Source organism: Plectropomus leopardus, chromosome 9 (assembly GCF_026936395.1).
Source record: "Plectropomus leopardus strain MGB_pleo_1.0 chromosome 9, ASM2693639v1, whole genome shotgun sequence".
Lineage (NCBI taxonomy): Eukaryota > Metazoa > Chordata > Actinopteri > Perciformes > Serranidae > Plectropomus > Plectropomus leopardus.
This window is the reverse complement of record NC_142184.1, coordinates 27,194,498-27,209,268: the sequence shown is the minus strand read 5'-3', so window position 1 is coordinate 27,209,268 and position 14,771 is coordinate 27,194,498. Positions and strand designations below refer to the sequence as shown.

At 39.1% G+C, this 14,771-nt stretch overlaps 1 protein-coding gene across 3 annotated transcripts in view; it reads left to right on the top strand.

The window, feature by feature from the left end:
• Window positions 1–14,771, top strand: part of LOC121946567 (helicase ARIP4-like) — a 78,333-nt gene that overhangs the window by 50,294 nt on the left and 13,268 nt on the right. For all 3 annotated transcript variants that reach the window (XM_042491188.2, XM_042491190.2, XM_042491189.2), the window contains 6 exons: window positions 5,874–6,117; window positions 8,464–8,597; window positions 8,873–9,046; window positions 13,184–13,404; window positions 13,858–14,040; window positions 14,572–14,705. In XM_042491188.2, the coding sequence (XP_042347122.2) occupies window positions 5,874–6,117; window positions 8,464–8,597; window positions 8,873–9,046; window positions 13,184–13,404; window positions 13,858–14,040; window positions 14,572–14,705 (1,090 nt within the window). The remainder of the gene's footprint in view (window positions 1–5,873; window positions 6,118–8,463; window positions 8,598–8,872; window positions 9,047–13,183; window positions 13,405–13,857; window positions 14,041–14,571; window positions 14,706–14,771) is intronic.

Genomic DNA, 14,771 nt, shown 5'->3' with positions numbered 1-14,771 from the left:
ACGTTTTTGCATTGTGGCATGGGGCATTGTCCTGCTGGCAGGGGGTGTACTGCTGTCAAGGAGTGCCATCGGCTTGAGGAGATGTTAGTCTGCAACAGGGTTTGGTTGGGTAGAGCACATCAAGTGGCATCTATTTGAAAGCCAGGACTAGAACTTTCCCAGAAGAAACACTGCTTAGTAACAAGATGCTCAATGTTATTCACCTCACCAGCCAGTGGTTTGAATGTTGTGGCTTGGTTTAAAGCGCTGCTATCGTCAGAATAACAAACCCTCTTTTCTGTAGGCTTGAAAAGGTGGCTTGTTTTGGATTCCTGTCACAAAAAAAGGCTCATGTTTACAAGAAGTTTTCATGGTGAGGAAAAAATGTCAGAACATCATAAGAAACTTCTAAAACAAACTCCCTCAGTATTAAACACTTCTGTACTGTTCATTCATACAATCAGCAATTGTGGTCATTACAGTGTTATGTAATGTGTGCGACTCCCTTTTGTCTGAGTGACTATTTCAGTTGGAGAGCTGGCGTTCTTGTGATGTCGCACCCGGTTTGAATGTTATCTCTCGATTAAGTGGGTGTATTTACTGGTTATCAGCATTAAAGAAGGGTCCTGCAGTACCGTCTAGAATATTCAGAATGCCTTATCGTTCCAAAACACCCAAAACGTGTTTGTTTGTATAGCCAATTCAAGTCTCAGTGGCAAGTATGGAATTATTCATGAGTTATATAATGTATTTTGTGCATTTGTGAGTGTGTGAGTTGTATAACCTATCCCTACTGTCTGGTCATAATGCAAGAAGAGTCTCCCCAAGGTGTGTGTTTGCAGGTCTGTGTGTGTGTGCGAAACTGTATGTCTGTCTATATCAATGTAACTATGACTCTGTGTGTGTGCGTATGTGTGTGTTTTCATGTGTGAGCCACTTCACCTTGACAGCTTACAAACTGCTCTAAAACAAAGTCACAGCTGTTCGGTTATAAATGTACCTGTTTCTTTTCGAATCTCAGATCCTTCACTGTCTTGATGTCTCCTCTTATTTTTCAAAAGTTTAGTTTATTCCTGTGAGTACCTGGAAAGTCGACGCATTATAGAGAAGTGACAGAATGAGAGGGTTCAGAAGTACAGAAAAGTGATATGATGTGGAGGTTATGAAACTTGTTTTTCTGCATTTTCTTCTGTGTGATTTCTCTTTAAATGTAGTTGTTTCAAAAGTGCGTGTAGTACTGTGATACAGAAACAAGTGATTGGCTGAATGCCAGCTTGTTTTCAAAGTGACAAATGTTATATAAGTGTCTTCATTTTGATAAAAAAAAAAAACATCATTCTTTTGTACACATAACAATTTTCATCATTATTTCATCTTTTAATATGTTTTGGTTGCTTGGCAAATCTTGTAATTTTAGAGAATATAGGAAAATGCACACCACAGTCACCTGGCTCAGTATCTTCCAGCGGCATGTATTAATTTTTTTTTCTCTTCATTTCTTTTTCTTCAATTTGACAAAGTTGAGACTGTGCTGCTGCTTGTAAATATTTCGTATTTTTTAAGTTTTAGTTCCCCACAATGATAATGTACACAAATATTTTGTGTTCTTCGTTCTTTTTTCTTCTCAATAAACAGCGCAAAGGTAGATAACATTTTCTGTTGATTAACTATTAATTTCATTAACTTAACTAATCATTCTAGCACCAGAGAAGGATGCATGAACAAAAGCCAAACGACATAAAATTGCCCTGATACTGATTCTGAGACTCATCTTCCAGCTGCTCTTACAGCAGACCGGAGGTCCTTATCTTCTCTGAAACAGATACATTTCTCCGGTGAAACCATTAAAGTGGTTGTTAAATGTTTGGACTCTGTCAGGCAGTCTGCTAATGGCCTGTTCTGCTGCATCCTCCTATAATTCTGCACTGGAAACAGAAATCACAAACAGGTTAATTACTGGGAAAACGGTTTGCCTCTCCTGTAAAATATTATCTTCATTGTTGTTTCTCCTATTTTTCTCATTTGTTCATTCATTATTACATGTGTTTTTCATATTTGTTGTGATAAAGGCAACATTCCAAAACAAAAGTCAGTCTACAAGTCGTACACTAACAGAGGGGCGATCATAGACTGTGGAGGCTCCTGGCAAAGAAGCCCATTAAGGCCTCCTGCTTTTCTCTGTAACACCAAATCAGTGCCATCTTCTTCTTGTTGGTCAGCTCTCCTTAATCTCCTCATGTGATGAGTGAAATCTGACTCCTGCTGTTCTATGGTAGACTCTGCTGCCGCTGCTGTAAGAAGCACAAATTTTCAGTTTATAATTGTGGCAACTATTATCTGACCAAGTATTAATAAAAAAATAAAAAAGCGAAATGGCGGTGGGCAAGTCATGTATGCCCATGTATACACTAACTACCACAGCAAGTCTAGTTTATCGTTGTCATGGGCTGGGGGGAGCATTTGCCAGCCCCCCCTCATGGTGAATAATTCCTGGACTTATTGTCCTCTTGACCCAAGCCGGGGTAACGGTTCTGCTTCCCATAAACCACGTCTGTGCGTGCTTGTTTTTGTGTGTCACCACTATGTTTTTTTAATGTGTGTGTGTGTGTGTGTGTGTGTGTGTGTGTGTGTGTGTGTTTGTTTGTCCACCCCCTCTCACACTCTCCAATGCATCTCTCCCCTCTCTTTGAATGATGACCTCGCTTTCATCTCACTCCCCTCTCCTCTTTCCCTTCCTGTCTGCCCCCTGAGTGTCTCTGTTGTGTGTGTGTGTGTGTGTGTGTGTGTGTGTGTGTGTGTGTGTTGTGTGTGTGTGTGTGTGTGTGTGTGTGTGTGTGTGTTGATGTTAAGGCTCTGTGCATTTCAGGAATCGTTATATAACTGTTCTGTAAGGTTGAGATGGAGGGAGGAAAGGGTAAAACGGGGATGAGTAAATCAAATCTGGGACATCTTCATGTGAAAAAACTTGTTGTTTTGCTGCTCTTATCTCTAAATGACATAATAACCGTTAAAAGCGTGTCCAGTTTCATTAAAGCTTTTAAATTTACTGGCCTAGACACACAATGTCTGGCATCTCAGTCCTGGAAATGTGGTATACAGGAAATTATGCGTTTCCTGTTTTTTTAAATAAACTGAACAAGAAGAACATGATTTTAAAACCACTTTACATTACATTAAATATTCTTAGCTTAATAAAATATTATCTGTCGCCTAAAAAAAAACATAGAAGGGATATATATCTGTTCTTCTGTTTCACTAAACCAAAGTAGTTTGTGTTTTTAGTCATCAAGAGGCTAAACATCTTGCACAGGGGTCTTAATAAGTGCAAAATATTGGACCCAGTCTTCAAACAAGCCTGTTCAAATCTGCCTAAACATGACATGCATTAATTTACTTATTGACTTAACTGACTGATACGTGCATTAATAGTTTGGATTTACAGTTGAACTTGTGTCCAGGGTTAGAACTTTGTTACTTGCTGAGTGAGTCCGAGTTATGGAGACCATTAATATAGCACATCTTTCTTTGAATGTATTTTGATGCTGATCCCAAAGCACATTGAACATGTCTAACTGTAGTTGTTTTTTTATATCATTAAAATACTAAAATTTGCCTGAGTGTCGATATGAGAGCTCTAAATGCATTTTAATACGATTATGGTTTAATTGATTTAGTCTCTGGCAATAACTAATTTGATGTCACAATGATTGCAAGTGAATTGTTTTGAAATGCTACTCTGAGACACATAAGTACCACACACACACACACACACACACACACACACACACACACACACACACACACACATTAACTGCTGAGACAGGCTGGTGTCATTAGCAGCCAGATCAAGAAGTTTGTTATCACGTTGATAGAGTGAAGGGGCGTTTTATGTAATTTGTTTTTCAACTTGCAGTGAGCTCATCACTAGTGTCCATGCTCCACTATGTTGTGTGCGCGAGTGTATGTGTGTCCGTGTGTGCGTGTGTGCGTGTGTGGGGTGAACCTCGGGTTTGCCAAGTGTCATGCAGTGAACATGTCTTGTATGCATTGCTCTGTGTGTGTGTCTGTGTGTCTGTGTGTGTGTCCGTGTGTCTGTGTGTCTGTGTCTGTGTCTGTGTGTGTGTCTGTGTGTGGTTAAAACTGAAAATTGTGTGTGGTGGCTGTGTCCTTGTTTGTCCTGTCATCCAAGGCAGATTCTTGGCTGAACTGGTCGACACATTGGTGTGTATGTGTGTGTGTGTTGATTTATATTCTTATGTGAACACTTGTCCTCCGGAATGTGTGTGTGTGTTCATGTGCGAGTTTGTGTATTTCTCTCTCTCTGTGTGTGTGTGTGTGTGTGTGTGTGTGTGTCAGTGTTTGTGTCCTGTCTTGTGTTTCATAAGCCGTCCATATTTATGATCCAGCTCTTACATAAGCTTCAGATCTGGTTCAGTGTGTCTCTGCCAGAACAACTTAGAGAAAGGAGGAGGAGGAGAGAAGAAGAAGAAGAAGAAAGGTGAAAATGAAATACAGGAAAAGAAAAAGATGGGGCTAAAAAAATCAAGACGAGTTAGACAAAGATTGAGAAATAGAAATAATGAACAGAACAGAGTTAAAGGTGCCACACGGTGCTGTTTTCATGATTTTTTAAAACATTTTTTATTGTATAGGGCTTTGGCTCAGGATGAGATAAATCGTATTCATGCTGTTTTGCATATGTAGTTTAGTTAAATGTCAATCTGAATACATTTGGAAACCGAAATCCTCACAGGCTCCTTCTGGCAAGAGCAACTTGAATGAGTGAAAGCAGTTTGATGGAAGTTTCCATTTCAAACATAGTAAACGTGCATGATTAGAAAAATCAGCAGCTCAACAAAACAAGTCCTGATGAATAAAAGAACACCTGTAAGGATTTGTATCTAATACAACATTTAAGCATTTTCAATTGATTTTAACAATTCCTTTGTTATTTGATCTTTGATTCCACAACTTGTCTTTTTTCTTTGGCTCTTAAGATGTCTTGAGAAAAAAACAGGAATCGAAATATTTGGTTGCGCATGGCTACTGCTGGTCCGTCTGTTGAGGAGTTGTTGTTTTTTTGTCAAGTTGTGGCAAACCTTACTGAACATGGACAAATATGTTTAGCACAGTGAATACATCGTAATGGGAAAATAATACAGTGCTAATACAATAAAATTGGTGGCGTTCTTTATTAGGAGGATGTGCATGTTTGACTTTGGCCTGTTCACATCACCTAATGATTCATTTATATGATTCATGTCTTCCTGTTTATTGACAGTTATAAAGAATAGGTGTGTGACTTCAGGTGTAATTAGTGCCAAGAGCAGTTATAGGCAGACAACCTCCAAGTCTTTAAAGAGAGGGTTGTGCCCAGTCTTTTTGATGATTGAAATGATTTTGAGTTTTGAAGCTGTAACAGTAAAACACTGTTTCATGCCATTTCCACTGAGTCACCAGCTGTTATACAAGCCAGTCAGCTTTTGTGAAACAGTGGGAAATGGAAAGTAGTATTTTTTTTAAATGAAAAAACCCTCAAATAATATGTGCAGCATTTCATCAGTTGATGATTTAAAATAGCAGGATGCATATTTTAGAATCAAAGTCAGGCTTACAATGTAAAGGACGGTGAAATTACTGCTGGTGGGGATGTTTGGAGACTTTATTCAGAATCGATTCTTAAATTTAGAGTCTATTTTTTGTTTGTTACAATGTTACCATTTGCCCCATGGTGGCATTATTCTTTGCAGACAACTGCTACTAATATCTTGCAAATGTTTCCTCAAATGTGTGCCTACACAACAGAGTTTCATTTTCTCATTTCTGTTTGACAAAGAGAAACCATACAGTGTAATCATAACTATCATTATTTTCTTTCTGTCTTCCTCACACAGACCAGTCCCACAGTGCCCCCTTCAGCTCCGAGAATGAGGCTCAGGGAGGCGACTCGGCCGCTTGGCAGTGTACCCCGCCCCCATCTACCTCACCTTCAGGGGAGACACCAGCCCACCCTCCTCCCTCCCAGCCCGTGTCCAGACCCCGCTCCAGGCCGGCCAGCCAAAGCCCCTCCCCTCCCTCCGCCCTGACAGGAACCAAGAAGAGGAGCTCCAAGCCGGCGCACATGAGACGCAACATCAGGTAATAAACTCTACGCCCTCGCTGAAACATTAAAGATAGTGTGAGCTGAAGAGTCAAATGCGTGCACGTTGTGTAGGGATCAATACACAATATACTGTATGTCTTATATATAGTATAGCTTAAAGCCAAACTTCATCTGAACTCACTGGAGTTGCCAGTGACATGCAGTTTAATGCAGTAGCAAAGGTATTAAAAAAAAGTGAAAAGAGCATTGATAATATACATTAAAGATATACATACATCAAACCAGACTGCAGCGCTAAGATTATTCAGTCATTTTTTAAAACTAGATTTTAGAAATTGACTCGATGCTTGGCAAGCAGCAACCAGTCAACCTTGAGATGAAAGGGATTACAACGCAATCCCCTGAGTATGTTTCTGCTGAGGTGCAGAGTAAACTAACACTCTCTCAGCTTATTCAACTCTTATTGTCTTTATAATAACATTCATTGCTAGCTGGATAATAGGATTTATCATCTATCCACTGTGTCTCTGTATTCCTCCTTCCTCATCCTCGGATTTCACTCTCGTTTTGAAGAACAAAAACCCACAATTACTGATGAAATCTGTCAGTGATTATGTAGAGGCATGCTCAGTCTGCAGCTGCATTCCTCCGGCCGCCAAAAACCACAATATATGTAGTTCAACATTAAGTATGCTGTTGCTTTTACGTAACAGCATTTTTACAATAGCATCAAACATGTATAACAGATGCAAACCCCCGGCTTTGGTGTTTGTGCATGGAAATGTTAATAAAAGAACTTATTTCTGATTTCTGTTAGAGTTACAAGGTGCAGGTCTGTCACATTACAAACACTGATTAGTTACTTCTGTTCAGAATGTGTAGAACTAATATATTATTTACCAAGATCTTCAGTATTTGCCTTTAATTCACCTCTTATTACTCTCTCTAAAATAATGAAATGCAGCCATCAAAAGATTATCAATTTTCTGCTTCAGTAGAAACATATTGAGGGAGTCTCATTTGGAGGAAGTAGCAGAATTCATTTCATAATAACAATAATCATATTATGAGACACAAAACTCTCTCTCTCTAAAACAGTATTATTACGCATATCTGTTGTAGTATTTTTATAATATCTTTTTTTTTTTTACATTTTTAATGTAATTATAGTTGTGTTCTTCACTTTTGCAGCACCCCAAACACCAAGGCAAGTTTCCTGTAATTGAACACCCGCAATAAACTTTATTCTAATAAAATAAAAATAATAACGACAACAAAAATAACAATTATCAATACAGCTGATTCCTTTTTTGCTATTGTTTAAACATGAAACTGAGATTTATACATTTTTACGGAGCCAAATTTCTTCTGACGTCTTACAAAAATATCATACAAACACAGACTGAATTTTGTCTTTTAATGAAGAAGTTCAGCCTACAAATAATGTTATATTTTGTTTTGGATTTTATGCTTAACTCCTAATTCATTTACCATAAGGGAGCAGAAGAAACCAGCTAACGGACAGTCAGCCGTGGAAAAGGCTAGTCCTTGTAGCTAACTTGTTGTTTGCTGCTAACTTTCACTCCTCCACATTCATGTGGAGTAGTATGTCTGTTCACCAGTAAATAAAAATCAACTGTTTTACTCTTTTTGTTTTTTGGCTCTGGTTTTAACTAACTACTAATGTGAAACTAATGTGAAAAAACATTTGGCCTTAAAGCAGTTACATTTAGCTACATTCAGCAGCTAGCTGCTAACTTCTCTCTGCAGGCAGGAAACATTAGCTTGTGTTGGGTTTATCAAAGTTTTTTAGCCAAAAATAGCTGGAAATGGCTGGAAACAAAATGTGGTGTGTGACTGAACTAAACTGTAAATGTGCCATTAAACCAAAACAAGTATCTAAAATAATTTGTTTTCATGCTAACATTTAATAAAAAGTGATAAAAGCAGCTGCAAAGAAACTAGTTACCTTGATGCACTCCAGTTCTGAGTATTCAACCCAGTCACCAGAATAAATGTTGATTTATGTTTTTGCAAACCACGGATATGTATCTGTTTCATATGGAGCAGATATGATGTGACATCGCCGTGGTTAACACATGGTTATATATAAGCAAAAAGAAACACTTGGTTAGGGTAAAAAAGCATCTTATTTTGGTTTTAAAAACCATGTGTCATGAAAACACCCGTTCTAGTCACAACAAACACGGCTAGAAATGTCTGGATGTGTCATTAAAAATACACAGTTTTGGTGTTTGTCTCAAACATTGGTCTGCTGCTGTCTGCTGCCTGGCAGCCGTCAATGAAAACCAAGTGTCTCCTGTAAAAAAACACATTACTGTATATATACAAATGTTATTTTTATTTGTGTATCTGTGTAGGAAGTTACTGAGGGAGCATCAGTTAGAGGCTGTGACCAAAGCCGCCCAGCAGGATGAGTTGGAGAGGAGGCGACGTCTGGAGCAGCAGAGCAAACAGGATTTCCCCGTCCCACTGCTGCCTGAATACACAACTGGTGAGAACACGTACCCCCCTAAAACTGCATTTAGAAATAAAAACAGCATCCACAGGTCCATCAAAAATGAATTTTTTGACATTTGTACTTACACATTAATCATTTTAACCAAATCATTTGACCTGTAGGATTCAGCTAGATTTGACAATGTATTTCACTGTGTTCCAGTTACATTGCTGCAAAGCCTGCATATAATGTGATGAATTATCTTCTTTCTGTTTTCATTTTTTTTCCCCTCTCATGATCTGCTGCATCATTTCCATCTTTCTCTACAGGTGACGTGACAAAGCATGTGTCGTCATCGTCTGCATCAACTGTGTCGCAGCAAGAAGTCAAGTCGGTCAGACAGGAAGTGATCTGCCTGGACTCCAGCAGCACTGGCATCAGCGAGGACGAAGGCAAGACTGACGTGCCCGCCTCCGCCAACACAGAGCACACACACAAGACAGGTGAGACGTAAACACACATCCAGGCGTCTTGGAGCCATTAAGCTATTTTTCTTAAAGACGTTGATTTAATATTACCTGATTTATTCAGAATTGTATGAAACAAGCACTTGAGATTAAGAGGGATGTTTTTGACTTTTCTTTTTTTTTTTTTTTTTTTTCAGTTTTTATTACTCAAGTGTCATTACCTTGAAAGGAATGAACTGTTTTGCTTTGTGTTGCTGTTTCATGTTTTAAGTGAAATCTTTTGGCACTGTGGGTGGGTTTTTTTTTTGTTTTCAGCGCTGTTTATGAGAATATTTAAAGGGTGAAAACAATGAAATTGCCTCGTCAGAAATGAATTTAAATAACTCAGTGAGGTAGCTGAAAGTAGACAGAAATGTGGAAAAGGTTTCTATCCTATCCCATGTGTATAAATACATGTTGAAAATCTGGATGAGGATGAACTTCTGGAATTTACATTGCATGTTTAGTGTATTTCCAAAAATTTCAAAGAAATGGATTTAAAATAAAGTACAGCCCCTTCTCATGTTAGCCAAACTGTATTTATGTTAGCAAATACTGACAGAGGAGTTCGGCTGCCTGAATTTTGCCCCGCACATTGAAGGTCTCTGGCCCAGATTGCCCTCAGACCTTTGATTGTGTAAGTGGGCTAGTAGGTCAGTCATGAAAGCAGATAGGGACACAGAGCTGTGAAGTTAATTTAAAACCCCTCATCCAGTTGTATATTCTGAGCTGTCAGCATAGCTTGGCAAAGCCCTAAATAGGCCAGATGCTAATTCTTAAAATGCCTCAACAGCCCAGTGTGAGCTTTGGTACAATGTGTGAAGAGATTTGTTCCAGATGTCAAGTGTTAAAGTTACAGCAAGGTCCAGTTTTATAACTGAAAGACAGATTCACTGTTTTAGAACTTTTAGAACCTTGCTTTTATTTATTAATTTTTCATTTTTTATTTATCGTCATGCTTAAAGGGACAGTTCATCAGAAATATTTTTTTTCTTACCTGTAGTGCTATTTGTCCATCTAGATTGTTTTGGTGTTAGTTGCAGAGTGTTGGAGATATCGGCCGTAGATAGATGTCTGCCCTCTCTCCAATATAATGTAGCTATAATGTAGATGGCACTCAACTTGTGGTGCTCAAAGTGCCAAAAAATGAAATTTGAAAGATTCAACAGCAATGCCTCTTTCCAGAAATCATGACCCGGTTATTGAAGATTATCCGCAGACCTTGTTGTGATCAGTTTTGCCTGGGAACTATTTTCTTTCTATCAAATTACACCCCCAGTAAAAAAAACAGTATGAAAGAGCAACAGTCAGTACATCTACAAGCACAGCTAAGTAGAAGATTAGGCCTTTAACTGAACTACTGTCCTTGTCCCAGTATACAAGCACCAGGGAGAATAGATTCATTGGCAGAAGAATGTCCAACTCCACCACGGCAGGTGGTGATATGTCCCCTTTCATCTAGCTGCTATCAGACCTTCTCTGGTTGACCTATTATGTCGCATACCAAGTTAGCAAGCAGCATACAGGTGGCATATTGAACGCATATTGCAGATCCCTGTACCATGCTTAGATAACACAATAATTTACTTTTTCTAACATGTAAATGTACAGAGTTTTTAAAAAGCAGTTTAAAGGATTGTCGGACACATCTGAGCAGTTTATTCCATTCATAAAAACATGCTTTTTAATAGGTTTGGCTGACTTCTGACCACAGCAGAAGCAAAAAGTTGTTTTTGAGACAATCCTTTTTTGAGTACAACATATAAATAGTTGTTTAGTAGAAACCTTTAGTACAAATGTATGTGCATTGTACTCTGAGCTATGTGTTGAAAGACGTATGCCCCTTTCAAACATACAATCTGTAACACTGCTGTGTAAGAAATGGATTGACAATTTTCTGTCATGCGTTTTAGTGAGAGGACCATTATGAACAGAGTCACAATCGTGTTATGCATGAATGGAAGTTAAACTTACAGGCAGGAGAAGTCAGACTGATGGTCTCATGAGTAATGTGATTTTTGAAGTTTTTTTCTTTTGCCTTTAATTTTATGTCAGTCACACCTTTTAGCTGCCCAGTTCAGCCACAGGCCATGAGGCCAATCCACTGGCGCAATTTTGAGGTCCAATATCTTGCTTGAGGGCTCGTATGGCAGTCACTGAGAGAATGATCTGTTAAAGGGAAATATCACTTGAATACACAGTTCTTATAGTTTTGTCGATGTCTGGTGGAAACCTCACATCTCTAAAGCATCAATCTCCCAGAGATTAAGCAAAGCAGCCTTAATAGCCTCGTGACAGCCGTCATTTATTAAATTACACACTCTGTTTCAAATGGCTTTCCAAGCCCAGGGGTCTAGAAAGTCGGCGCATTGAAAGGCCACATCAGCTTGAATTTCCAGGAAATTAAACGGAGGATTGAAAAACAACCCAAATTTTAAATGAGGCTTTTATTCAATAAGCCACTAAATAGGAGATATGTGGGCCATATTCATCAGAAATTTTTAAATGATTTGTAGGAATGAATGTAGGTAAAAATGATGAACATCGCCTCCAACAAAAACCCACCAACCCAACGATCTGTCAAAACCAGTGCTTTCTACACTCAGTTCAGCCTTCCGTAAAGACCATTTACTTTAATTGAGGAAGTTTCACTTTATTTTCAAACAAAACCTTTGCACTCATGCAGACTGTTTTGAATTCTTGCAAGGGTGAACGGACGCCACAACATTAGTGGAAACATTTAAACCCAATTAGTAAAAGCACACATTTATAAAACCAAGGTCAAAAATCTCCTCAGTTCCTGTTAAAAGTGTGTGTGTGTGTGTGTGTGTGTGTGTGTGTGTGTGTGTGTGTGTGTGTGTGTGTGTGTGTGTGTGTGTGTGTGTGTGTGTGCGTGTGTGTGTGTGTGCGTGTGTGTGTGTGTGTGGTTTTCGGAGATTAGTTGCCGTGTGCATCAGAATATTTAAAACCTCCTCAGGGTACATCATGTACCATTCCCTTATTGCCCGAGAAGTGTACACAAGCACACACACTCAAACCCACACACAAACACATAGACACACATTCACAGAGCCACTCAAACATTTAGGGATAAACACACATTAAGAAGATGACGGAGGCGAACTACAGGCACACACACCTACAACACAAACACACAAATGAGAGAGAGATGGATGAGATGAACACAGACAGATAATATGTCAATTTGGAAGCCAACGCAAAGGAGAGAAAAAACGAGCAGAGGGAAGAGAGAGGAAGCCAGATGAAGGGAGCGAGTGTCTGTGGGGCAGATCAGAGCGGGTCTGTGGAGCAATAAAGCTGGCTAATCCTGGTTATGAGCCAGAACACACACATATACACACACACATAATGAAGACACACACACTCACAGTGGCACAGTGACATTTCTAGTTGGGGTTGCATAACCAGTCTCCCCCTCCACTCTAATCCTACTTGTATAACCAGCCATTCACTGCAGTTATATAAGCTCTCTCTCTCTCTCTCTAGCACACAAACACACACACACTAACATACTGACACACACACACCTCTCCTCTCCCCGTCGTGCCCTCGCAGGCCGCCAGCTTGTGTAACTTTCACCACTTGATATCGCTGACGTTGAAGTCCTTTTTATCAGATATGGATTTCAGTCTGTTCCTTTCACACACACACACACAAACGCACAGTGACGTCTGCGTTTGATGTAACATCATGCTCATGACGAAGCCACCGTTCACCACATCACTTGAGATGAATGTCACCAATGAAGGCCAATGGTTGTTTATAATAGTTTTCATTTTTCTGGAGGCTTTCTGCTAAGAAATAACATTTAAAAAACTGAGAGAAGTTTTTTTGTTCAGTATCCTGTAAGTTTACAAGTTTCATCATGTGAAGGCTCTTAAAAGAGAAAGAAATTCCCCCCCTATATAGTCAACAGCCTGAATGGGTTTTTTGAGATTTTTTAAAATAATATTTCTCATAATATTTCCTTTTAGTTAGTGTGAAAGAATTAACTTGTATGCAAATGTGAAAACAAGTTCAAATCCTTTTTGAGTTTTCTGTCTGAAGTGCGTTTTCTGAACGTCAGTGTCGAAAAAACAGTTTGCAAGACCTCATCTCCTCCCTCTCCTTCAGATGTGATTGATCTGAGCTCAGGCGAGGACGACACTGTCGTCCGCATCAGCAGCGAATCTGTCGTTGAGGAAGAAGAGAGCGAGCTGAGCGGTGCACACGCTAACGATGCCTTCAACCAGCCGGACACTCAAGGCAGGGTGCTGGTCAACATAAACCATCCAACCACAGAGAAAGACATCTTCCTGTCACCTCAGCTGGCACGAGCAGTCAAACCTCACCAGGTATTATCATCACTGCTGCTGGTCCTTTTGGTCCCATCGTCCTGAACTGTTTTGAGATATGTAGATGTATGTCAAGGAGATAAGTGTCTGAATGTTATAAAATCACTCAGTAACAATTTAAAAAGTTTTTTTATTGTGATTTTTTTTGCCACAAGTTCATAGTGTTAAAATTACTTTCTTCAAAATTCAAATTTCTTGACCTTTTCAAAGCCAGGGACAGCTAAGTGTGATCTTTTCTTTAGTTTTAATGAGATATCACCTCTGCTTTCTCACCATCAACCTCTTCTTTTCACCTTTCCGTCTCATTCCTCCTACGTTCTAATTCTCCACCTGGCTTCCTTTTTTTCATTGCCATGGCTTCAACTTTCTCTATTGTCACCATCCCTTCTCTCTTTCTGCTTCTGTCCAATCACTCAATTCTGCGTATTTTTCCCTTTCCCATCTCATCCTTAGATCGGTGGAATTCGTTTCCTGTATGACAACCTGGTGGAGTCGGTGGAGCGGTTCAGCAGCAGCAGCGGATTCGGCTGCATCCTCGCTCACAGCATGGGCCTGGGCAAAACACTGCAGGTCATCTCCTTCATCGACGTCCTCTTCAGACACACGCAGGCTCACACCGTGCTCGCCATCGTACCTGTAAGCACCCGTTAACTTCATGTTGGGATACAAGAAAATGTGAAAGGCTGGATTGATAAGTGCACGTATATGGACAATATGATCAATGAATAAGGATATTGATTCAGTCAAAAAATCTGAATTAATACAAGCTTTAAATTTATGGTAAAAAATGTGTGAATTATTATTTCAGTTGAAAAGTGAATGGATGTTTGACTAAATTAGCACATTCATTCACAGTTCACAAAGTCATTATTGATTAATTTATCAATTCTTTATGATAAATTTTGTAGCCTATAGATTGTCAGAAAGAGAAAAAAAATAGCTGTAACAACATAAACCTCAACCCAAAATTATATCTAAAAGTCATGGATGCTTAAAAAAAAGGTGTTATTTAAATGTTATATTTTATTATATAAAACATACATAAGCAGCTAATTTTATAGCATTTGTAAACTATTAAACTACTGAATGAAAAATAAGCAGAATCACAATGGAAACGATGAGGATGGAGTATTGACTCAGATTATTTATCCATTACTTTCATCCCAGGTGAATACGCTGCAGAACTGGCTGTCAGAGTTCAACATGTGGGTCCCGCCCCCGGAGGCGGTACCTCCAGATACTGACTCGGGACTGGTGACGCCTCGTGCCTTTAAGGTTCACATCCTCAACGATGAACACAAGTGAGTGACATGAACAATTTAGCACATTCAGCTTACTCAGTAGTAACAAGATGTAAGAATAAAATA